This window comes from Oncorhynchus nerka, linkage group LG28, assembly GCF_034236695.1.
Source record: "Oncorhynchus nerka isolate Pitt River linkage group LG28, Oner_Uvic_2.0, whole genome shotgun sequence".
NCBI lineage: Eukaryota > Metazoa > Chordata > Actinopteri > Salmoniformes > Salmonidae > Oncorhynchus > Oncorhynchus nerka.
This window is the reverse complement of record NC_088423.1, coordinates 79,782,800-79,809,083: the sequence shown is the minus strand read 5'-3', so window position 1 is coordinate 79,809,083 and position 26,284 is coordinate 79,782,800. Positions and strand designations below refer to the sequence as shown.

The window sequence follows — 26,284 nt, the reverse complement described above, 5'->3', positions numbered from 1 at the left end:
ACGCTAGCCAAGGAGGACAAGACACCCCTCTAACCCATAGTAGCAAATGGAACTAGAATTAGCTGGCTGCATAGTTCCAAATAGATTACACTTCACCTGATCTGAAAGAGTATACAACCACCCGAAATAGGCTCAAAATCAAATTACTGAGTGCACAACTGTGTAGCGGTTAGTAAACAGTCAAATGCATGCAATACAACTTAACTTTTTTTAATATGTTGTGTATATAGATGGTTCATTCATACACCAATCAAATGCTTGAGACCTTCACAATCAAGTCCAATTGTACATGCTTCAATGAAGCATCCAATTGACTTTGTGCTCACAACACGTCTTGTATCCAAACTGAACACCAAGAGCATTCTTTTTTTAGGAATCAAGAATGTTTCCACTTTAGCAGCACAGTGATGCCACTCATTATTCTACACCGTAACCAAAGTTGCAGCGGTTTGTGTTTTAAATGGTCTTAATTGATTTAAAAATTGCAGTCTGATACAGAAGGCTAGGAGACCTGAACAATATGAAAGTGCTAGTCATTAAATTTACAGAGATCAGGCATCACCATAGTGCCATGAAGTATCCAATATGCTACATATGAATACACTTGACACCTTACAAATGGCCTCTGGTTGTTTTAGCAAGGCTACTTAAAAATCAAGAACCTTGGCTTGTATATACATAACAAACATGAGAATTTGTTAATGCAGAAAATAACAGACAACACTACTGCCAGAGGTATAATCTTATCACGCACGGCCTTTTGGCCAAAACAGTGAAAATGATGAAACACTTCGTCCCATTATCAATTTCAAATTGTTAAGCCCTCCCATTTTGTTTAAGAGGGAAGAAAAAAAAAAGTCCCCGTCCTAGTATCCTCCACAGTGGATCCCAGAAGACAATGTTGTTTTGAGCTTATTTTTTCTCTTGCTTCAAGCTCAAGTTCTTGGTTTGTTTTCCCAGCCATTTGTTGCATTTGGTTGTCTTCCCACTTCTTCTGGTGCTATTTCCAATTTTATAGTCAGATTGAAGAGTCAGTGAGAAGAACCAGTTCTGGAACCACTACTTAAGGGAACAACACAAGCTTTTTTCACTTCACTACAATCAGTCAGAGTAATAAAAGGGAGAAGGGACGACTCAATTCATTCCTGGAGCGTTGCCTCCAAAGTTGAAATTAGTTGGCACCACCTCTGGCACTGTGAACTTGTATCCGCCGTGCTTCTCGATCATTTTGGATTCTAGAATGAAAAAAATAGGGCAATTATACAACAGGCCAAACATGGTAAGTGTTTATTTCCTATGATATTAAAACAATTAAATACAAATTAACAGCTGTCTTATTGTATGACGGGGATACATTTACTTACCATGTGCTGCCCGTCTCTGGTCTGCAAGTGTGCCAATGTCATGAAGGTGTTTTCCTTGTTCCTCATCAAGGGTTTGTGTGAGTGCCTGGTACCATGCTGGGTCACGGGTCTGGATATCTGAGTTGGAGAAAAACATAGTTAACATAACTTAAGTTTTCCCTCCACTTTTATGTATGATTTACACTTAAGCAACATATTGCATTCATGTCTTCAATCCCGAGATCTCGTTTGTATTGTGTTTTTAATCCTTCTCAAATGCCTCGATGTCTTCAACTGAAGAACATGCTGCTGTGGGGAATTGAACGTGACCCTGATCCAGTGACCACTGACAGTGTCCCGTTCCCGAATCATTATTATTTCATCACTTAAGATCTTGTACTAATAATGCACTTTAAATAACAGACCTTAATAATATTATGAAACAAATTTGTGAGTGTAAACACTTATTCACTGTTTATGTCCAATTTGTGTCCTTAACTTGACAACCCATCACTAGCTTTGTGTGCATGAAAGGTGGTCTCCTTACTCTGTAGTATGGCCTTGAAGATCTGGTATTCATCCACCAGGTTGTCTTCGTCATCTACAGCTGTAGTGTAGCCCTCCAGTGCAGTCTCCTCTGCGTCATCCTCATCCCAGTCCTCATCATCCCCATCCTCTCCTGCATGCTTGGCCAGCATCTCCAAGTACTCCTGGCCCTCCTCATCAATGTCATCCTCATCACTGCCCAGCTCGACTGAGGAAAGGCACAATGGATTAATTTATTACTGATCAATCTACTAACACAACTCAAACCATCTACCAATGAAGTGCTCCTTGCAGCTGTATCTTGTTCTATTCAATATAGTAGGAAGCTTAAATAAGGGACTGACAATGGGACTTATGAGTTCAGAGGATAGCACAAATGCCGTACCATTCTCCTCATCCTCCTCTCCATCTCCATCTTCATCTTCATCCTCATTCTCGTTCTCTGCTTGACAGGCGTAGGCCCTCTTGAGGCCGTTGAAGAGCAGGATGGCTGCGGGAAGCAGTTGGCCGGCCACCTGGTTGACAGCCTGGGGCCTATGCTCCAAGTCAATGAGGGCACACAGGCCAAGCACACAGATCTTCCTATCGTGGAGCCTGGGGAATAACATTACATATTTTTTTTATATCTTACAGTACATTTTTCCTCTACTTGATATCAAACTATATGGTGGACCAGAGAAACCAGACGAGCTGTAAATATATTAAACGCGAGCATCTTTCCTGGTCTTACCCCAAGAAGCAGTCAACGTCTTTGAGCCACTGGGAGATGAAGTGGTTGGTGATGGGCTCAGTGTTGTTTGGGAAGCGCAGGTTCTCCAGGGTGTTGAGCAGCAGAGGGGGGCTGTAGTACAGGGCAGCGATGGCCACTTGCAGACACATGGTCCTCAGTTCACTGGTCTTCACCTCCCTCGTCAGCCTCTCCAGCGCAGCCGCCACAAACAAGGGAACAACCTGCAGGAGCGGAAAAGAAAGTCTAAGGTGACTGTATAGTACAGTGCTTCTCAAAAGCAGTTACTTTGAATACAGTCGTAGCCATACAAGATTTAGTGTAGAAGGCAGACACTTACCTGATCAATTCCGCGCCCTTTGCACTGCAGAATAACCACCTCCAACAGCTTGGCTGCATGACACTCTGGATCCTCACCTGGATCGCCAGTCAGAACCTGCATGGAAAACAGATGATCAACTTGTTCACACCCAGCAAAAATACACACCACCAATGTGTGAAAAAAATTGCATAGCGGCTGTAAATTACTGTACCTTCTTGCACATGCTGTAGATTATCTCCAGGTATTTAGTGTCAGACAGGAGAGTGTCTGTGTCAACCGTGACGTAGTTGTGAAGGAGAGGCATCATGTCTGAAATAGTCACATTCCCCATTTAATATAGTGTTTGTGTATATAATAGTCAAATCACCATAACAGGCAAAGTTGAGACTAGCAGGTTGATGAGCAGTATACCTGTGAAGTAGTCAAAGCCATCCTGCTGGAAGACCTCAAACACCAAGGGGAGGAGCTGCCACATCTGTTGGGACACCTGCTGGCAGGTCAGGCTGTGTGCCAGAGACAGGATCTCCTCGTAGAACTCTGAAAATCAGCACACACACAGGCTGGGTGTCAAAGAGGTAAACATAGGACAACCCCCACAGAGTGAGTCAGTCACGTAAATGACTCTAGGCACCTCGCCCACCTGTAAGTGTCAGAGAGACGGGAGGACCCGGTTTGGAATGTGGTGGGACAGGAAGAGCAAGGGAGACTTACCCAGGACGTGCTGCTGCAGGACTGTGCCAATCACCTGCAGACATATGCCCTCCAGCTGCTGGGTGATCTAAAACAGAAACCCCATTCATTTAGTTAGAGCACTGGAACACACACACATACACAGATTCACCATGAACATACAAGTGGTGTTGAAAGAGTAGATTTGATGATTTCATTGTGCAAGTCATTTCCAGAAAACCATATACCTGTGGGTAGGCACATTGATAAAAACGTCATAAGTCAACAGCTTTACTTTACAGTCAACGAGTAGCATACCAAGAAGACATATCTAACTGTTGACCAACATTTGCTGGGTTGGCTGGTTCCAAGCCCCACGGTCCTGTGCGTCGGCGGACGTACGGGCAGAGAGCCACAGTGCTATTTCTAGAGGCATCAGCGAGAGAACAGTGTGTGTTTCCAGGAGCGGGTGGGCAGCTGGGAGTGTGCTGGCAGGCAGCAGTATGAGCTGGGAGGGAAGCTGCTGTACTGAGTGGGTGTTTGGTTGAATGGCTGTAAGTAAATATGCCTTGTCCGAACTAGAATGGCCAATCGGGCAGGAGCCCATATCCTGTTTCTGTAGCATGAGACAGCTTGATGTACAAGTAGACCCCATGGACAGAACACCATGGCTGTACTCACCTCTTTGTGGTCCTCCACCACACTGAGCAGTGTGTCGATAGTGTTGAGGATGCCCATGGCTGTCACCGCCTTGTCGTCCCCTCCCTCCTCGTCAGGCCCCGTCTGGATGACCTGGTTGAAGGTCATCGCCTGAGGAGAGACGGGAATAACAGCCATAAGTGGGTTTTCCTGAGAGCAGAGTCTTTAAAACCAGACCAACATGGAACTAGGAGAGATGGTAATTGGACCTTATTTCCTCTCTCCATGGCTGACAAACAGAACTGTAAATTGATCAAAGGAAGGAGACTTCCTGTGCAGGGCCTTTTTATGAGTCAGGCAGAGCACACTCCTCACCAAGTGCTGTGTCATCTCCACAGCGATGGGCGTGACCTCTTCGCTGTACTCGCAGATCATCTTCTGGATGACGTTAGTGAGGTCATCGTTCTCCGTTTCACGCACAATGTGCAAGAGGGCCTGCATCACAGGCCGGATGAAGGGAGTGATATACTCTTTGGCTAGGAAAGAGGAAAAACATGACAGAGGAGCACTTAGTGATAATCAGCTATATCATTTGGATTCAAGAAGAACATTAACTATTAATGTTATTCAGCAAAGAAAGACTCCATATACACCTATGGTGTGTTTCTGAGTCTGACAGTGGAGAGATAGCTAGCTACCTTTCTCCTGGTTGCTTATGAGGACCTGCAGGGCGATGGCTGCCTCCACTTTAACAGGCATCTCGTTGTCGTTGATCAGGCAGAGGCGGGTCAGCTCCAGGGCTGTCTGCAGGTTCTGGTCACTCTTAAACTTGACCTCACAGAAGTAATGAAGGACCCAACAGGCCTATGGGGGAAACACCAGAGATGGTGGTTAACATAGTTAACAAACTGGCTATACTTTTGCAGAATTCTCCTAAATCTAGAATTTCTATCTAGAACCATCAAGATGTGAAGAGTTGAAAAGCCACTGCAATGACAGAGGCAGAACTGTCAGAAAACACAGGTGTTTTACCAAATCATTGTCATTAATATTATTGATACACTCAATCAAATGTATTTATAAAGCCCTTCTTACATCAGCTGATGTCAAAGTGCTGTACAGAAACGCAGCTTAAAACCCCAAACAGCAAGCAATGCAGGTGTAGAAGCACGGTGGCTAGGAAAAACTCCCTATAAAGGCCAGAACCTAGGAAGAAACCTAGAGAGGAACCAGCCTATGAGGGGTGGCCAGTCCTCTTCTGGCTGTGTCGGGTGGAGATTATAACAGAACATGGCCAAGATGTTCAAATGTTCAGATGACCAGCAGGGTCAAATAATAATAATCACAGTGGTTGTCGAGGGTGCAACAGGTCAGCACCTCAGGAGTAAATGTCAGTTGGCTTTTCAAAGCCGATCATTCAGAGTATCTAACGCTCCTGCCGTCTCCAGACAGTTGAAAACAGCAGGTCTGGGACAGGTAGCATGTCCGGTGATCAGCTCACATGCTCTCCCCTTCTCCCCACTGGAGCCCTGGGCCAGAATGATCTGGCAATGTGACACTTACTCTGGCTCTCATATAGCCCAGCTCACTGCGGAACAGAGTGAAGACGTGGTTCTGCAGCATGAACTCCATCTGGTCTTTATAGACCTTTTTCTGTTTCCAGGGGAGAGAAGAAAATGAAAATCATGGTTAACAAAAATGCATTTAATGTATTTGACTGCCACGTGGAAGCCATAAAGGGAACTTAAGTGATAAAACAATTTGGCAAAATAGTTCCACGCCGAGTCAGCTACCTCATCTGATGAGTACATGGTCAGACCAAACGTCAACTAGAAAAGAGGAGATAGCAGGTGGTGCTGGGGGTTAATCACCTTGAGCAGGATTTCAGCCAGAGAGCCAATCATGTGCAGCGCTCCGTCCTTCTTCCTGGGGTCAGAGGTGGGCTCAGTGAGAATCTGATAACAGAAGCCCATGGTTTTCTGAAGAACCTAGAGAATAAAGAAATGCATTCAGTCAAATGTGCTGCTTCTGTGTATCCTGGCTAACTGCTACACATTAACATCAAACACCTCTGATATGTCCAAATGGCACACTAATCCATGCATAGTGCACTACTTTTGACCAGGGCCCATGGGTTAGTGCACTATGTAGGGAATAGGGTGCCATTTGAGATGCAGGCAAGGAGAGTTTGTGGGAGAGTATGGAGGCTGGCCCGTGGTGAGGAGTCAGAGACGTCACAGGTCAGTACTATGATCTCCAGTGGCTCTATGGCTGCAGGTGTGGAGTGAGCACCGCCGCACAGACTATAAGACACAGCCAGACGACAGCACGTAACATGGACAGGCACCACACACCCCGTTCACCCACAGCCAAAACGGAATAGAACCACACGCTAAAACAACACCTTACATTTAGAACAGAAAGAAAGCCGTAATACGGAACACATCTGACTAAGGAGCTACAGCAACTAAAGTAGTGCTTTCTCCCAGCTATGCTCCTTTGTTTGCCAGTGTTCACCTGGCTCAACACGTCCACAGACCGGTTCCAACAGCTCTGTACTGTTGTTGGAGCAACAGGGCGCTAATGAGATCCACAGCAGGACAGGGCGGAGGAATGGGCAAGGCCATAAATAAGGGCAGGAGTGAGGCCAGTAGAGAGAGAAAAAATCAAATAAAACAGGCACCGGGCCATGCGTCCCAAATAGCACCCTATTCCCAATATAGTGCACTACTTTTGAACAGGGTTCTAGGCGGAAGAAATTAGTAGTGCACTATATAGGGAATAGGGTGCCATTTGGGATGAAACAGGATCACATCATGGCAGGCTGTTGACCCTGCCAGGACCAGGAGGACTCAGCTTTCACATCAGAACCACAACTCACTTCTTTCCTCTTGTTGCAGGAGGTGAAGAGCAGGGTCTGAGCTGCCGTGGTGGGAGAGATGAAATCCTCAAACACATCTGAGACAGGACAGAGAGTCAGTAGATCAGATGGCACATTGCGTTTGTTAGAATAGCTTTACACAGTTAAATCTTTGAACTGATCACTTCCAGGCAGTCTGATTCCAGGACATTCCTTCTGGATGACAAACCCTTTGGAAATCAGAGAAATATTCCGTAAACAAGAATGGCGCTTACCAAACTTCATGCGAATGTACTCGTATGGGTCCTCCTCCCACAACTCCTGGTCACTGTCCGTGTAGCACATGAGGGGGAAAACCACGTCCTGAATGATGCCCTGGATATGTGGCTTCAGGTTCTTCCAGGTGACAGCGTGTGCGATTCCCTGGTTAATATAGTTGAGTGTCTGCTGGAGGACTCTGGGAGCCACGTATTGCTTCTCCTTGTACTGATATAAGACCTTCAGCAGCACCTACAGACAGACAAATCAGTTCCCCTCGGTTGAGATCAGACTCCCATGCAGACAGACACAGTTGAAAGGCAACCTTCTGTCCCTCAGTCAATCACAGAGTCATGCATCACACATCTTTTAGCTCAGACAAAGCCAAGAGCGGCCTTGGCCTCTCACCTGTTGTGCTGCCACTGCGTATCCCTTGAGGAAGAGATCGGCAAACTCTGTGTACTCTTTGGTAGTGTTGCCTGGGCTACCATACCTGGGAGGGGATTAAAGATGCTTTCACATGTTAATATACACTGAACCAAAATATAAACACAACACATAGTGTTGGTCCCATGTTTCATGAGCTGAAAATTAAGATCCCAGACATTTTCCATATGCACAAAAGGTTACTCTCCAATTTTGTGCACACATTTGTTTACATCCCTCCTAGTGAGCATTTCTCCTTTGTCAAGACAATCCATCCACCAGACAGGTAATAATGATAAGTGACATCATTAAGGGGTTATCACTTTCACCTGGTCAGTCTCATGGAAAGAGTAGGTGTTCATAATGTTCTGTACACTCAGTGTAGTACAGTGACAGTGTGCTGGGGTGGGTTGAGTAGGCTTACCTCTCAAAGAGCCTGGCTAGGATGTGGAGGGCCCACTTCTTACACTTCCACCAGGGCAGCTCAGGTCTCTCGTCCTCATCCACCTGCAAGGTCTCCTGTGAGGCACAGACGGGGGAGGAGAGAAAGAGAGAATAAATAAATAAATCAGCTCTCTTTTAACTAGCAGCAATTAAAATAAAGCAAACAAACTACAGCTAATCTGTTTGGGAGCTACTTGATTTGCAGTCAACCTATTTGTGCTCCCCTCCTTGCCCTACCACAGTAAATCTGCCCTCACCGGAGGCACGTCTCTGTCCACCACTGTCTTCAGGATCTCCATCCACTCAGTCAGGTTCTGTCGGTTGATCAGCTCCAGGGGGAGGTTATACTGTGGACAGAGAAAAGGAGAAACCCTGTCTATTCAATTCAAAAAGCTTTGTCGTCGTTCCAATGGACAGACAGAAAACCCTAGACAGCAGTGCAGTCTGGCATGCTGAGGGGGACAGGTCTAGCCCAGTGGCCCTGACATGGACCAGATGGTCCTCAGCCCTCCCCCTCCTACAAGACAACCATAATAGACCCATCTCCAAACACAGTATTATGGAAGTAGTAGCTAAATACCTGGACACTACAGCTATACATCCACATTTAGACAAGTACCATACACTCCCTATACAATCAACACAGACTAACATATACACAACTTCTAAGGTGAGCGTGACAGATATGGTCAGTAGTACCTGGAAGAGGGCGTAGAGGATCTTGAAGATCTGTTTTTGCACCAGGACAGATTCACTGGAGGGGTCAGGGAGCAGCTGGATGAAGCGGTCCTTCAGCATGGGCATGAAGATCTGCATGGCCGCCACCAGAGGACTGCGCTCGTCTGGCTTCTTGTACCTGTCAAACACACAATCAGACACAGCTCTATAATACAGTCTCTGTTCCAAATGGCACCCCATTCCCTAAATGGTTGGGACACAAACATGGTCACTCTAAAACAAGGAGTCCTTACTCATAGTTTTTAACCAGCTGGTAGAGGCAGAGCAGGATGCCCAGCCAGCCGGCACTGTTATCTGACTGCAGGTAGAAGCCAATCTTGTCCACGATGGCTGTCCACTTGCCGGGGTAGTCTTGTTTAATCATGTGGTGGATGCATGTCGTCAGCTGCACTCTGAAGGGTTAGAGAGGAGAAAGGTTGGAAGACGACCTGGTTGAGCAGAGCTACCTCTACCCCCATCCCCCCTCTTCTGGCGCTGTGCAGTGAGCTGAGCAGCCACAGGGTGGTGGTCAGTTACCTGATGCGCTCGGGGGAGTGGATGATTGCCTCCACAATGTTGTCACGGATAAACTGCCTGTCCTCCTCTGGTATGTTATTGACAGGAGTCTCCGTGCTGGTACCGTCCCCCTCGCTCCAGTGCTGGGTCACCATGTTCTTTAGGTAGATCACCCCTGGGGAGGGGAGAAGGGGACATTCAACTGACTAAACACAAGACGGGCTTCATAGAGATCCTATTAATATTGGATTACATACAGTGCATTCGCAAAGTATTCAGACCCCTTAACTTTTTCCACATTCTGTTACGTAACAGCCTCATTACAAAATTGATTGAAATGGTCCCCCTCCTCAAAATACTCCATAATGACAATAAAATTGAAAGAAATTGCACATTTATTAATAATAAACTGAAATATCACATTTTTTGCCCCTTACCTTTATTTAACTAGTCAAGTCAGTTAAGAACAAATTCTTATTTTCAATGACGGCCTAGGAACAGTGGGTTAACTGCCTGTTCAGGGGCAGAACGACAGATTTGTACCTTGTCAGCTCGGGGGTTTGAACTTGCAACCTTCCGGTTACTAGTCCAACGCTCTAACCACTAGGCTACCCTGACTACATTAGTATTTAGACTCTTTACTCAGTACTTTGTTGATGCACCTTTGGCTACAAGCTTGGCACACCTGTTTTTGGGGAGTCCTTCTGAAAGGTTCTCCCATCTCTACAGAGGAACTCTAGAGCTCTGTCAGAGTGACAATCGGGTTCTTGGTTACCTCCCTGACCAAGGCCCTTCTCCCCAAATGCTCAGTTTGGCCGGGCTGCCAGCTCTAGGAAGAGTCTGGGTGGTTCCAAACTTCATCCATTTAAGAATGATGGAGGCCACTGTGTTCGTGGGGACCTTCAATGCTGCAGAAATGTTTTGGTACTCTTCCTCAGATCTGTGCCTCGACACAATCCTGTCCCGGAGCTCTACGGACAATTCCTTCTACCTCATGGCTTGGTTTTTGCTCTGACATGCACTGTCAAATGTGGGACTTATATAGACAGGTGTGTGCGTTTCCAAATCATGTCTAATAAATTGAATTTACCACAGGTTGACTCCAATCAAGTTGTAGAAACATCTCAATGATGATCAATGGAAACAGGATGCACCTGAGCTCAATTTCATGTCTCGTTGCTAAGGGTCTGAATACTTATGTATAGAAGATTTTTTCTTCATATAATTGCAGACAGTTAAAAAAAAAAAAAAATCCCCCCGCTTTGTCATTGAGGGTAGATTGATGAGGAAATGTTTTTATTTAATGTATTTTAGAATAAGACTAATGTAACAAAACGTGGAAACGGGAGGGGTCTGACTACTTCCGAATGCACTGTACAGCTGGTATTCCACCCCCTTAGATTTAATTAATGCAAATCATATGATATTGAAGTAAAATCTGCTTTGATAATGGGGTTAAAATTGAACCCTTCCAATTCCTATGGATTTCCATGGAATTGCAGCTGGTTAAAGTGGCACAATATTCCCCACATCTCTTTAAATCACTTAATATCAGGGAGATCTCTAAATTGTTAGAGTGAGTCAGTGTGACATTGGGAGGTGTGAAAGAGTCCATCAGCCTAGATAGCAGCAGCGGATCTCATGACCAGCACATTCACTGTGACTCCTCTCATGTTGTGCTCAGGCTGAGAGGGAGTAGCAGTCGGCCGGGGGAGTAAGAGGAGTACTTCTAGGCCCCTTTAAGAGCCCACATCTCTCCTCTGTCTCAACACACTAGCATGGCCCTGTTCATTAGCACTCCCCATCCAAACAAGGAGTCACTCAAATATTCATCCTTCCTCTACCCCCTGAAATTACAGCTCACATCTCTGCCTCCATCTTCAACTGATAAAATCAGAGCAGCAGAAAGAGGCCTAATTCCTTAAGTGAGTCATAGAACAGAAGTGTAAAAGTGTAATTTAGTTAGGTGTTTGCAATAGTTCCCCCTCTCGTGTTCCCCCTCTCTGAATTTGGAGTACGGGTGTGAATTATTCTACAGAGCCACAATGGAGCGTCTGAGGTCAGTGGCTCGCAGGCAGGCCGGGGCGGTTGACAGGGGCTGAGGGACAGGCCAGGCGGTGGACGGAGGGGAGACAGGCCAGGCGGTGGACGGAGGGGAGACAGGCCAGGCGGTGGACAGAGGGGAGACAGGCCAGGCGGTGGACAGAGGGGAGACAGGCCAGGCGGTGGACAGAGGGGAGACAGGCCAGGCGGTGGACAGAGGGGAGACAGGCCAGGCGGTGGACAGAGGGGAGACAGGCCAGGCGGTGGACAGAGGGGAGACAGGCCAGGCGGTGGACAGAGGGGAGACAGGCCAGGCGGTGGACAGAGGGGAGACAGGCCAGGCGGTGGACAGAGGGGAGACAGGCCAGGCGGTGGACAGAGGGGAGACAGGCCAGGCGGTGGACAGAGGGGAGACAGGCCAGGCGGTGGACAGAGGGGAGACAGGCCAGGCGGTGGACAGAGGGGAGACAGGCCAGGCGGTGGACAGAGGGGAGACAGGCCAGGCGGTGGACAGAGGGGAGACAGGCCAGGCGGTGGACAGAGGGGAGACAGGCCAGGCGGTGGACAGAGGGGAGACAGGCCAGGCGGTGGACAGAGGGGAGACAGGCCAGGCGGTGGACAGAGGGGAGACAGGCCAGGCGGTGGACAGAGGGGAGACAGGCCAGGCGGTGGACAGAGGGGAGACAGGCCAGGCGGTGGACAGAGGGGAGACAGGCCAGGCGGTGGACAGAGGGGAGACAGGCCAGGCGGTGGACAGAGGGGAGACAGGCCAGGCGGTGGACAGAGGGGAGACAGGCCAGGCGGTGGACAGAGGGGAGACAGGCCAGGCGGTGGACAGAGGGGAGACAGGCCAGGCGGTGGACAGAGGGGAGACAGGCCAGGCGGTGGACAGAGGGGAGACAGGCCAGGCGGTGGACAGAGGGGAGACAGGCCAGGCGGTGGACAGAGGGGAGACAGGCCAGGCGGTGGACAGAGGGGAGACAGGCCAGGCGGTGGACAGAGGGGAGACAGGCCAGGCGGTGGACAGAGGGGAGACAGGCCAGGCGGTGGACAGAGGGGAGACAGGCCAGGCGGTGGACAGAGGGGAGACAGGCCAGGCGGTGGACAGAGGGGAGACAGGCCAGGCGGTGGACAGAGGGGAGACAGGCCAGGCGGTGGACAGAGGGGAGACAGGCCAGGCGGTGGACAGAGGGGAGACAGGCCAGGCGGTGGACAGAGGGGAGACAGGCCAGGCGGTGGACAGAGGGGAGACAGGCCAGGCGGTGGACAGAGGGGAGACAGGCCAGGCGGTGGACAGAGGGGAGACAGGCCAGGCGGTGGACAGAGGGGAGACAGGCCAGGCGGTGGACAGAGGGGAGACAGGCCAGGCGGTGGACAGAGGGGAGACAGGCCAGGCGGTGGACAGAGGGGAGACAGGCCAGGCGGTGGACAGAGGGGAGACAGGCCAGGCGGTGGACAGAGGGGAGACAGGCCAGGCGGTGGACAGAGGGGAGACAGGCCAGGCGGTGGACAGAGGGGAGACAGGCCAGGCGGTGGACAGAGGGGAGACAGGCCAGGCGGTGGACAGAGGGGAGACAGGCCAGGCGGTGGACAGAGGGGAGACAGGCCAGGCGGTGGACAGAGGGGAGACAGGCCAGGCGGTGGACAGAGGGGAGACAGGCCAGGCGGTGGACAGAGGGGAGACAGGCCAGGCGGTGGACAGAGGGGAGACAGGCCAGGCGGTGGACAGAGGGGAGACAGGCCAGGCGGTGGACAGAGGGGAGACAGGCCAGGCGGTGGACAGAGGGGAGACAGGCCAGGCGGTGGACAGAGGGGAGACAGGCCAGGCGGTGGACAGAGGGGAGACAGGCCAGGCGGTGGACAGAGGGGAGACAGGCCAGGCGGTGGACAGAGGGGAGACAGGCCAGGCGGTGGACAGAGGGGAGACAGGCCAGGCGGTGGACAGAGGGGAGACAGGCCAGGCGGTGGACAGAGGGGAGACAGGCCAGGCGGTGGACAGAGGGGAGACAGGCCAGGCGGTGGACAGAGGGGAGACAGGCCAGGCGGTGGACAGAGGGGAGACAGGCCAGGCGGTGGACAGAGGGGAGACAGGCCAGGCGGTGGACAGAGGGGAGACAGGCCAGGCGGTGGACAGAGGGGAGACAGGCCAGGCGGTGGACAGAGGGGAGACAGGCCAGGCGGTGGACAGAGGGGAGACAGGCCAGGCGGTGGACAGAGGGGAGACAGGCCAGGCGGTGGACAGAGGGGAGACAGGCCAGGCGGTGGACAGAGGGGAGACAGGCCAGGCGGTGGACAGAGGGGAGACAGGCCAGGCGGTGGACAGAGGGGAGACAGGCCAGGCGGTGGACAGAGGGGAGACAGGCCAGGCGGTGGACAGAGGGGAGACAGGCCAGGCGGTGGACAGAGGGGAGACAGGCCAGGCGGTGGACAGAGGGGAGACAGGCCAGGCGGTGGACAGAGGGGAGACAGGCCAGGCGGTGGACAGAGGGGAGACAGGCCAGGCGGTGGACAGAGGGGAGACAGGCCAGGCGGTGGACAGAGGGGAGACAGGCCAGGCGGTGGACAGAGGGGAGACAGGCCAGGCGGTGGACAGAGGGGAGACAGGCCAGGCGGTGGACAGAGGGGAGACAGGCCAGGCGGTGGACAGAGGGGAGACAGGCCAGGCGGTGGACAGAGGGGAGACAGGCCAGGCGGTGGACAGAGGGGAGACAGGCCAGGCGGTGGACAGAGGGGAGACAGGCCAGGCAGTGGATAGAGGGGGGAAGACAGGCCAGGCGGTGGATAGGAAAGGGACAAACCAGGCAGTGGTCAGACAGACTGCTGACACGTGACCGCTGGCTGGGAAGTCATAATCCTGCCAGTCAGTGCTGACACAGCAAAACCCTCACAACCACCCTCCCCAACCCATTAATGTCCCCCTCTGCCCAGTCCAACACTCAACATCCCCCTAGCCCACACAATGAGGCAGGGAATAGATGATTCCTGAAATTGCAAATGATGCAATTGCCTATAATAGTGTGACAGGTTTGAAAAAAAACTAACCATGACAAAAAATATATGCTATTATCTGCCATTAGCAGGCAGGCATTTTCCCTCAATAGGAGAGGGACCTGGGTCTGATCGCACTGCCTTTATGGAATCCCAGACATTTGCCTGCTAGCTACGGAATCGCTTAGCTCCTCCCTTTGTGTCAGATTACAGCAAATGAGCCTCATTACCGCAGAACTTGTGGCCAACGTGCCGAGTGTGAAGTTCCTGTGGAAGTGCCAAGCCAACATTTAAGCATCTGTTAACCAATGGCATGCCACCATTGCAGCTGCATTAACTTAATGCAATTGGTCTGAATCGGAGTCAGGTGCAGCAGGGCTCAATGGCAGGCCAAAGAGCACAGTCACAAGAAGGATAGCATTTCTGCTCAGCACACCAGTTCCTGGAGAGGTTTGCTTAGAAATGTTCAGGCCATCTGTTTGACAAGAGGCACACAGATTAGCACCCAAAGCATAAGGGCAGGATGGGCTGCTGCCATGTTAGACTTTCCTCCAGGCAGTCACATTACTATTGTGTTGTGGAAGCAAACTACAATGTAGAAGAACTGACAAGATAGAAGTTAGGACATGATGCTATGGGTGAGCACAATTGAATACGCTAGTGTGGAGTCTAGCAGCACGTTGAAAATGACAAGCTCTGTCTGGTAGCCACGTGAAGACGGCACACATTTTTAAATGTAATAAAAGACAATGAGCCACTGATCAAGAGCAGATCGTCCTAACATAATTGCACATCATTACCAGAGAGGCATGTGTGATACATGGACAGGCTACCAACAACCCCTCACACGGAGCATCTCAAACATGTGGAAGGTTATTTTATAACAAAGACAGCTGTATCAATGACTAGACACACTGTCCAGGCCAAGCAACTATAGATTTCACTAGAGCCCACTAGCAGACTAAAAGAAGTGTGAAATCTCAATGCCGTAGGACAGGATAAAATAAGCTGCAACAGTAGCATAATAAAAGATGGCATCATATACAACAAAAACACATTTCTCTTTCTATCATGTGTGTATCTTGGTGAACAAATGTACAAGTTCATGGGAAATTGGTCAGTCTTCACAATATGACTGGTGTCATCTGTGTGGGAGCTGTGGCAGTCAAAGCAGGGGTCATCTTTGAGAAAGCGTGCTCAGTTCATTTGAGCTACAGTTGTAGATACTCTTCTCACCTTCCAGTTCCGGTGAATTTCCATCTGCAAGAGAGCCCAGAACCCCGCCCCACATCATCATAATAAATACCCATCCTCTGAAACTCACCTGCTTGTCTGACGGGCAAATCTAACTGATCAGACATGGTGACTTGCAGCAGAGCTGACACAAAATTCACCTGGGTGTGACCCTGTAAATGAAAGCAGGAAAGGATGCATGAATATCAAACACTGATGTGTATTTGACCTATATCAGCAAAACAGTGTATAACAAACATCTTCAGCCATTTGACTCCTTGCTGTCCCCAGTCCACCTGGTCTTGCTGCTGCTCCACTTTAGTAGTAGTAGGTTTAATTGGTTTCTCAGTCATAGACTGAAATGTACACCAATTTATAGTCATAACATCAATCATATATAATTATCAGATCCTAAACTAGCAAAACACTTAATATAATACATTGGTAAAATATACAATATATGTAAACAAAACAACAATGACAAGTTTATGGGTGGCAGCTTTAGAAAGCACATCTTTAGAGTTCTTAGGAAGACATTTGCCCTGGGCTATATGGTGTATGCATGATCAGTGTAGTGAAGAATGGGATGGTAGAGCTCTGACAGCGGCCTGTACGTGTCATGGGAGTGTTCAGTTTGTGGCTGTTGCGGGTTTCCTGTCCAGTAATCTTCTGTCTGCTTGGATGGAGCCAGTCTGCAAACTGGGAGTTCGTACTCTGTTTATGCAATCAGAAGAGAGGGGTAGCACTCCTCGAACACCCACTATTTTATCTAGTGCACCAAATTCCCCCTCACTACCGGTCTTTGTTGCCGACTGCAGTACCCAGCAGCGACCGATAACGGGGAAGGCTAAGGTAAGTGATTCATCAACAGTTTCAACTGTTCTGCCTGTTGCTATGGATCCCTGACCTGTTCACCAGAAGTGCTACCTTGTCCTGGACCTGCTGCTTCCAACCCTTCTCTCTCTAACTCAGAATGAGCAGCTATGAAAAGCCAACTGACATTTGAGGTGCTGACCTGTTGCACCCCGTACAACCACTGATTATTATTATTTGACCCTGCTGGTCAACTATGGACGTTTGAACATCTTGGCTATGTACTGTTATAATCGCCACCCGGCACAGCCAGAAGAGGACTGGCCACCCCTCAGAGCTCGGTTCCTCTAGGCGAGTTTTCCCTAGCCACCATGCTTCTACATCTTCATTAGAGGCCGACCGATTAATCGGCATGGCCGATTAATTAGGGCCGATTTCAAGTTATGCCGATCGGTAATCGGCATGTTTGCATGCCGATTATGGCCGATTACATTGCACTCCACGAGGAGACTCCGAGGCAGGCTGACCACCTGTTACACGAGGGCAGCAAAGAGCCAAAGTAAGTTGCTAGCTAACATTAAACATATCTTATAAAATACAATGAATATTAACATAATCACTAGTTAACTACACATGGTTGATATTACTAGTTTAACTAACTTGTCCTGCGTTGCATATAATCAATGAGGTGTTTGTTAATTCATCATCGAATCACAGCCTACTTCGCCAAACGGGTGATGATTTAACAAGCGCATTCGTGAAAAAAGCACTGCCGTTGCACCAATGTACCTAACCATAAACATCAATGCCTTTCAAAATCAATGCACAAGTTAGCAGGCAATATTAACTAGGGAAATTGTGCCACTTTTCTTGCGTTCTGTGCAAGCAGAGTTAGTGTATATGCAGCAGTTTGGCCTGCCTGGCTCGTTGCGAACTGTGCGAAGACCATTTCTTCCTAACAAAGACTGTAAATAATTTGCCAGAATTTTACATAATTATGACATAACATTGAAGGTTGTGCAATGCAACCGCAATATTTAGACTTAGATGCCACCCATTCGATAAAACACGGAACGGTTCATTTGTTTTCGAAATGATAGGTCATTAATACAGTCAAATCAGGAAACTAAGTCTCGTATATCCTTGTGTTTTATTATAATTAAGTCTATGATTTGATATAGCAGTCTGAGCAGTGGTAGGCAGCAGCAGCAGGCTCGTAAGCATTAATTCAAACAGCACTTTCCTGCGTTTGCCAGCAGCTCTTCGCAATGCTTGAAGCACAGCGCTGTTTATGACTTCAAGCCTATAAACTCCCCGAGATTAGGCTGGCAATACTAGTGCCTATAAGAATATCCTATAGTCAAAGCTAAATGAAATACAAATGGTATAGAGAGAAATACAGTCCTATAATTCCTAATAAATACTACCTAAAACTTCTTACCTGGGAATATTGAAAACTCATGTTAAATGGAACCACCAGCTTTCACATGTTCTGAGCAAAGAACTTAAACAGTAGTTTTTTTCTTTTCTTTTTTACATGGCACATATTGCACTTCTACGTTCTCCTCCAACACTGTTTTTGCATTATTTAAACCATATTGAACCATTATGTTGAGGCATGGAGCTCCGTTAGCTGAAGCCTATACACATACAGCTACTTAAGAATGCCAAGTATGAGAGTTTAAGAAACCTTAATGCAACAGGTACATTACATAATGTAACACCCCCATAAACACACAGAAAAAGAATCCAGACCTCCACATGGCTGCAGCATCTGCATCAAACAGTGAGTGTCACCTGTCCCTAATCTCTAGACACTAACTAATAAAGATCAAAATTAAGATATCCAGTATATACAGTGGGGCAAAAAGTATTTAGTCAGCCACCAATTGTGCAAGTTCTCCCACTTAAAAAGATGAGGCCTGTAATTTTCATCATAGGTACACTTCAACTATGACAGACAAAATTAATTATTCCCCCCCCCCCCCAGAAAAAATCACACTGTAGGATTTGTAATGAATGTATTTGCAAATTATGGTGGAAAATAAGTATTTGGTCAATAACAAAAGTTTCTCAATACTTTGTTATATACCCTTTGTTGGCAATGACAGGTCAAACGTTTTCTGTAAGTCTTCACAAGGTTTTCACACACTGTTGCTGGTATTTTGGCCCATTCCTCCATGCAGAGCGCTCCTCTAGAGCAGTGATGTTTTGGGGCTGTTGCTGGGCAACACGGACTTTCAACTCCCTCCAAAGATTTTCTAAGGGGTTGAGATCTGGAGACTGGCTAGGCCACTCCAGGACCTTGAAATGCTTCTTACGAAGCCACTCATTCGTTGCCCGGGCGGTGTGTTTGGGATCATTGTCATGCTGAAAGACCCAGCCACGTTTCATCTTCAATGCCCTTGTTGGTGGAAGGAGGTTTTCAATCAAAATCTCACGATACATGGCCCCATTCATTCTTTCCTTTACACCGATCAGTCATCCTGGTACCTTTGCAGAAAAACAGCCCCAAACCATGATGTTTCCACCCCCATGCTTCACAGTAGGTATGGTGTTCTTTAGATGCAACTCAGCATTCTTTGTCCTCCAAACACAACGACGAGTGTTCTATTTTGGTTTCATCTGACCATATGACATTCTCCCAATCTTCTTCTGGATCATCCAAATGCTCTCTAGCAAACTTCAGACGGGCCTGGACATGTACTGGCTTAAGCAGGGGGATACGTCTGGCACTGCAGGATTTGAGTCCCTGGCGGCGTAGTGTGTTACTGATGGTAGGCTTTGTTACTTTGGTCCCAGCTCTCTGCAGGTCATTCACTAGGTCCCCCCGTGTGGTTCTGGGATTTTTGCTCACCGTTCTTGTGATAATTTTGACCCCACGGGGTGAGATCTTGCGTGGAGCCCTAGATCGAGGGAGATTATCAGTGGTCTTGTATGTCTTCCATTTCCTAATAATTGCTCCCAGTTGATTTCTCCAAACCAAGCTGCTTACCTATTGCAGATTCAGTCTTCCCAGCCAGGTGCAGGTCTACAATCTTGTTTCTGGTGTCCTTTGACAGCTCTTTGGTCTTGGCCATAGTGGAGTTTGGAGTGTGACTGTTTGAGGTTGTGAACAGGTGTCGTTTATACTGATAACATGTTCAAACAGGTGCCATTAATACAGGTAACGAGTGGAGGACAGAGGAGTCACGTGGACTGGGACATGTTTCGTATTGCGTCAGATAAAAATATTGACGAATACGCTGATTCGGTGTGCGAGTTCATTAGAACGTGCGTTGAAGATGTCGTTCCCATAGCAACGATAAAAACATTCCCTAACCAGAAACCGTGGATTGATGGCAGCATTCGCGTGAAACTGAAAGCGCGAACCACTGCTTTTAATCAGGGCAAGGTGTCTGGCAACATGACCGAATACAAACAGTGCAGCTATTCCCTCCACAAGGCTATTAAACAAGCTAAGCGTCAGTACAGAGACAAAGTAGAATCTCAATTCAACGGCTCAGACACAAGAGGCATGTGGCAGGGTCTACAGTCAATCACGGACTACAAGAAGAAACCCAGCCCAGTTACGGACCAGGATGTCTTGCTCCCAAGGCAGACTAAATAACTTTTTTGCCCGCTTTGAGGACAATACAGTGCCACTGACACGGACTGCAACGAAAACATGCGGTCTCTCCTTCACTGCAGCCGAGGTGAGTAAGACATTTAAACGTGTTAACCCTCGCAAGGCTGCAGGCCCAGACGGCATCCCCAGCCGCGCCCTCAGAGCATGCGCAGACCAGCTGGCCGGTGTGTTTACGGACATATTCAATCAATCCCTATACCAGTCTGCTGTTCCCACATGCTTCAAGAGGGCAACCATTGTTCCTGTTCCCAAGAAAGCTAAGGTAACTGAGCTAAACGACTACCGCCCGTAGCACTCACTTCCGTCATCATGAAGTGCTTTGAGAGACTAGTCAAGGACCATATCACCTCCACCCTACCTGACACCCTAGACCCACTCCAATTTGCTTACCGCCCAAATAGGTCCACAGACATTTTACATTTACATTTAAGTCATTTAGCAGACGCTCTTATCCAGAGCGACTTACAAATTGGTGCTTTCACCTTATGACATCCAGTGGAACAGCCACTTTACAATAGTGCATCTAGGTCTTTTAAGGGGGGGGGGGGGGGGGAGAAGGATTACTTTATCCTATCCTAGGTATTCCTTAAAGAGGTGGGGTTTCAGGTGTCTCCGGAAGGTGGTGATTGACTCCGCTGTCCTGGCGTCGTGAGGGAGGGAGTGTGTGTGGGAGACGGTGCAATCTCAACCACACTGCACACTGCCCTAACCCACCTGGACAAGAGGAATACCTATGTGAGAATGCTGTTCATCGACTACAGCTCGGCATTCAACACCATAGTACCCTCCAAGCTCGTCATCAAGCTCGAGACCCTGGGTCTCGACCCCGCCCTGTGCAACTGGGTACTGGACTTCCTGACGGGCCGCCCCCAGGTGGTGAGGGTAGGCAACAACATCTCCTCCCCGCTGATCCTCAACACGGGGGCCCCACAAGGGTGCGTTCTGAGCCCTCTCCTGTACTCCCTGTTCACCCACGACTGCGTGGCCACGCACGCCTCCAACTCAATCATCAAGTTTGCGGACGACACAACAGTGGTAGGCTTGATTACCAACAACGACGAGACGGCCTACAGGGAGGAGGTGAGGGCCCTCGGAGTGTGGTGTCAGGAAAATAACCTCACACTCAACGTCAACAAAACCAAGGAGATGATTGTGGACTTCAGGAAACAGCAGAGGGAACACCCCCCTATCCACATCGATGGAACAGTAGTGGAGAGGGTAGCAAGTTTTAAGTTCCTCGGCATACACATCACAGACAAACTGAATTGGTCCACTCACACTGACAGCGTCGTGAAGAAGGCGCAGCAGCGCCTCTTCAACCTCAGGAGGCTGAAGAAATTCGGCTTGTCACCAAAAGCACTCAAACTTCTACAGATGCACAATCGAGAGCATCCTGGCGGGCTGCATCACCGCCTGGTACGGCAACTGCTCCGCCCTCAACCGTAAGGCTCTCCAGAGGGTAGTGAGGTCTGCACAACGCATCACCGGGGGCAAACTACCTGCCCCCCAGGACACCTACACCACCCGATGTTACAGGAAGGCCATAAAGATCATCAAGGACATCAACCACCCGAACCACTGCCTGTTCACCCCGCTATCATCCAGAAGGCGAGGTCAGTACAGGTGCATCAAAGCTGGGACCGAGAGACTGAAAAACAGCTTCTATCTCAAGGCCATCAGACTGTTAAACAGCCACCACTAACATTTAGTGGCTGCTGCCAACACACTGACCCAACTCCAGCCACTTTAATAATGGGAATTGATGGGAAATGATGTAAATATATCACTAGCCACTTTAAACAATGCTACCTTATATAATGTTACTTACCCTACATTATTCATCTCATATGCATACGTATATACTGTACTCTACATCATCGACTGCATCCTTATGTAATACATGTATCACTAGCCACTTTAACTATGCCACTTTGTCTACATACTCATCTCATATGTATATACTGTACTCGATACCATCTACTGTATGCTGCTCTGTACCATCACTCATTCATATATCCTTATGTACATATTCTTTATCCCCTTACACTGTGTATAAGACAGTAGTTTTGGAATTGTTAGTTAGATTACTTGTTGGTTATCACTGCATTGTCGGAACTAGAAGCACAAGCATTTCGCTACACTCGCATTAACATCTGCTAACCATGTGTATGTGACAAATAAAATTTGATTTGATTCGAAGAATAAATTACAGATCTGTGAGAGACAGAAATCTTGCATGTTTGTAGGTGACCAAATACTTATATTCCACCATAATTTGCAAATATATTAATTCAAAATCCTACAATGTGATTTTCTGGATTTCCCCACCTCATTTTGTCTGTCATAGTTGAAGTGTATCCATGATGAAAATTACAGGCCTCTCATCTTTTTAAGTCGGGGAACATGCACAATTGGTGGCTGACTAAATACTTTTTTGCCCCACTGTACAAGAGTGCAGCATACTTTTTACATTATCATTGATCACATAAGTTTTTTATTTGATTTAACTAGGCAAGTCAGCTAAGAACAAATTCTTATTTTCAATGACGGCCTAGGAACAGTGGGTTAACTGCCTTATTCATGGGCAGAATGACAGATGTTTAACCTTGTCAGCTCAGGGATTCGGGAATGAAAATGGGTCTCAATGCTTTGCCCCCCGCATATCCTTATATCACTTGCTATATTAAATGAATACTGTTCAGGCTTAACTGCTCCAGATGAGTCAAATGTAAGATAGGAAAAATAGCCTACTACCCTCCTTTCCCGGTAGATAACAATGCACTCAAGACCTCTCCCTGGATACCACACAACATGACTCAGATCTAACAATCCAACTGCACATTCTTGTTCTGTGGATTGAAAATCTGGGCGTTGTATATTCTGTTGTCACGAAAAACAAAACGACCTCAGATTGTTGAGTGGAGATGTTCATGTACAGTTGTGGCCAAAAGTTGAGAAAGACACTTATTTTCACCAAGTCTGCTGCCTCAGTTTGTATGATGGCAATTTGCATATACTCCAGAATGTTATGAAAAGTGATCAGATGAAATGCAATTAATTGCAAAGTCCCTCTTTGCCATGCAAATGAACTGAATCCCCAAAACTTTTCCACTGCATATCAGCTCTGCCACAAAAGGACCAGCTGACATGTCAGTGATTCTCTCGTAAACACAGGTGTGAGTGTTGACAAGGCTGGAGATCACTCTGTTATTCTGATTGAGTTCGAATAACAGACTGGAAGCTTCAAAATGAGGGTGGTGCTTAGAATCATTGTTCTTCCTCTGTCAACCATGGTTACCTGTAAGGAAACACATGCAGTCATCATTGCTTTGCACAAAAAGGGCTTCACAGGCAAGGATATAGCTGCCAGTAAGATTGCACCTAAATCAATAATTTATCGGATCTCAAGAACTTCAAGGAGAGGGGTTCAATTGTTGTGAAGGCTTCAGGGCGCCCAAGAAAGTCCAGCAAGCACCAGGACCATCTCCTAAAGTTGATTCAGCTGCGGGATCGGGGCACCACCAGTACAGAGCTTGCTCAGGAATGGCAGCAGGCAGGTGTGAGAGCATCTGCACACACAGTGAGGCAAAGATGTTTGGAGGATGGCCTGGTGTCAAGATGGGCAGCAAAGAAGCCACTTCTCTCCAGGAAAAACACCAGGGACAGACTAATATTCTGCGAAAGGTACATGGATTGGACTTCTGAGGACTGGTGTAAAGTCATTTTCTCTGATGAATCCCCGTTCCGATTCTTTGGGGCATCTGTAAAAATGCTTGTCCGGAGAAGACAAGGTGAGCGCTACCATCAGTCCTGTGTCATGCCAAAACAGTAAAGCATCCTGAGACCATTCATATGTGGGGTTGCTTCTCAGCCAAGGGAATAGGCTCACTCACAATTCTGCTTCAGAACACAGCCACGAATAAAGAATGGTACCAACACATCCTCCGAGAGCAACTTCTCCCAACCACCCAGGAACAGTTTGTTGACGAACAATGCATTTTCCAGCATGATGGAGCACCTTGCCATAAGGCAAAAGTAATAACTAAGTGGCTCGGGGAACAAAACATCAATATTTTGGGTCCATGGCCAGGAAACTCCCCAGACCATAATCCCATTGAGAACTTGTGGTCAATCCTCAAGAGGCGGGTGATCAAACAAAACCCCACAAATTTATGCAAGAATGGGCTGCCATCAGTCAGGACGTGGCCCAGAAGTTAATTGACAGCATGCCAGGGCAGATTGCAGAAGTCTTGAAAAAGAAGGATCAACACTGTAAATATTGACACTTTGCATGAACTTCATGTAATTGTCAATAAAAGCCTTTGACACTTATGAAATGCTTGTAATTATACTTCAGTATTCCATAGTAACATCTGACAAAAAATATCTAGACACTGAAGCAGCCAATTTTGTGGAAATTAATATTTGTGTCATTCTCAAAACTTTTGGCCACGACTGTACATTTTATTTTTGAGCCTTGTTAGGCCTACTCTTATCAAACTAAAGTTAGCTAATAATACGTTTGAGCTGATGACACACAATATGGACATATCACAGAAACAACAACTTGACTTTAAAGTTCACCTAAACCCCAGTTACATGACAACACCGTACATCTATCGTTCTAAGGATATCATAGCCGATAACAGACCAGAGTATATTTGACACTTGCCCAAGACTTCCTCCTGCTAGCTAGCGAGCGAAACATGGCTAACTATGTGACTATAAAATAATTCACGCCGTCCGTATATGTTAGTTATCAATGGCACGTCTACATTTGACATATAGTCGACATCTAGACAATGATAATAGGCCATGTTGCACATAGCTGGCTATTTAATTTGTAAGGCTAACATTAGCTAAAGAATTTGCGCACGCGGACAGCTCATCGAATGACTCAATGTAATTGATGTAACACTAGCCGCAAAAGGTTGCTAACCTAGCGCTAGCCAGCGAACATTCACTTTCCCATTCACAAATTAGGTACAAACAAAACGTTTGCCACGTTAATAAATGCGTTGCTATTATTAATAATGATTGCTATTGTTTACGTTGTGTCTTGCAAGTTAACTAACGTTGGATAAATCAAACCTACCTAGCTAGTTAGCAAATATTAGTTAGCTTGCTAGTTAGCTACGTTCATGGAAGTCAAAGCCAGCAAGCTAAATAATAATGTAACATTAACTACTCGCATATTATAAGTACATTTATACATGATAGGAAAGTAGTTTGATGATAAAAGCTTGAATAACTAACGTTACACCTGTCAATTCGTCCGATTGGTAACATTTTGGCTGACTAACCAGTTTATTTAGATATCTAAAATCAACGGGCGGGCTAGTTAGCATTATTGCTGTGCATGTCAGCAGTAAAATTTAAAAAATACACCTGACACGTGATTCACTTAGCCAACTTGCTAATACAGATTTTCGAACTTTTAGCAAACGCTACTTACATTCGTATACTATATCGCATGATTTAGTTAGTTTAGACCAAACTTGTATAAATACTGGCAAAAATGTGTCTTTCCAACGATTCAAACATGATACATCAGCTAGGCCAAAAGCAAGCATTGTGCAAAAAGGCTTTTTACTGCGTAGCTAGCAGCTAATTATCAAGGAAGCTAATGCTAACTTCCGCACGTTTTTAAAGAACCAACTGCGGGTACACGGGGTAGATTCGCTTGGAGTTGCCGATCTTGGTGTTCAAATATAATTCGAAACTTTGATATTACACCCGTAACGGCAAAAGTCATATGTATTCACCGAAACATATGTCGAACAGAGAATATTTGATCTGTCAAAGTTCTGGACTGACTCTGGTCTCCCACAACCATAAGCTTGGAGGACTCCATTCCATCTTTGATGTGTGACACAACAGAAGAGGCCCGATTAGCACCATCACAAGTTTTTACCTCGTTCAGCTGTCTCTCCGCGGCCTCACGCAAGTTTGGGTCCATGGTACCCCGAAGGGCCTCGATCAATACGTTCGGATCCATAGCTAAATCTGGTATGGCTCGGATTCAGTATTTCTGTGGTCTATGAATTCCCAGTCAATGCGCACATGGACGCACGGCTCTTCAGTTACCGGCGCGAAAGGAAGAAGTGAATGA

The 26,284-nt window shown here is 47.5% G+C and overlaps 1 protein-coding gene and 1 non-coding gene across 2 annotated transcripts; both read right to left on the bottom strand.

The window, feature by feature from the left end:
- Window positions 1-194: 194 nt before the first annotated feature.
- On the bottom strand, window positions 195-26,284 carry LOC115113739 (importin-7-like). Its single transcript, XM_029641695.2, has 24 exons — window positions 26,087-26,284; window positions 15,823-15,904; window positions 9,489-9,642; window positions 9,206-9,364; window positions 8,934-9,090; window positions 8,492-8,581; window positions 8,215-8,309; window positions 7,773-7,857; window positions 7,382-7,616; window positions 7,128-7,204; window positions 6,118-6,234; window positions 5,810-5,899; window positions 4,945-5,110; window positions 4,622-4,782; window positions 4,289-4,417; window positions 3,650-3,716; window positions 3,350-3,475; window positions 3,150-3,247; window positions 2,957-3,052; window positions 2,620-2,840; window positions 2,275-2,483; window positions 1,891-2,097; window positions 1,365-1,481; window positions 195-1,235 (listed from the first exon to the last, which is right to left on the bottom strand). Exons 1-24 carry the CDS (start codon window positions 26,168-26,170, stop codon window positions 1,135-1,137), a joined length of 3,123 nt encoding a protein of 1,040 aa, XP_029497555.2. The 5' UTR covers window positions 26,171-26,284; the 3' UTR covers window positions 195-1,134.
- LOC115113884 (small nucleolar RNA SNORA23) lies at window positions 6,433-6,610 on the bottom strand. The gene has a single exon (XR_003861149.1). It is a non-coding gene; the product is annotated as a small nucleolar RNA SNORA23 (small nucleolar RNA).

Coding starts and splice junctions, on each gene's coding strand:
- LOC115113739 (XM_029641695.2), bottom strand. CDS start 26,170: ATGGATCCGAACGTATTGATCGAGGCCCTTCGGGGTACCATGGACCCA. Junction 8,310..8,491: donor TGGACAGAGACGTGCCTCCG/GTGAGGGCAGAT, acceptor TGTGCCTCACAG/GAGACCTTGCAGGTGGATGA. Junction 5,111..5,809: donor TGGGCTATATGAGAGCCAGA/GTAAGTGTCACA, acceptor TTTCCCCCATAG/GCCTGTTGGGTCCTTCATTA.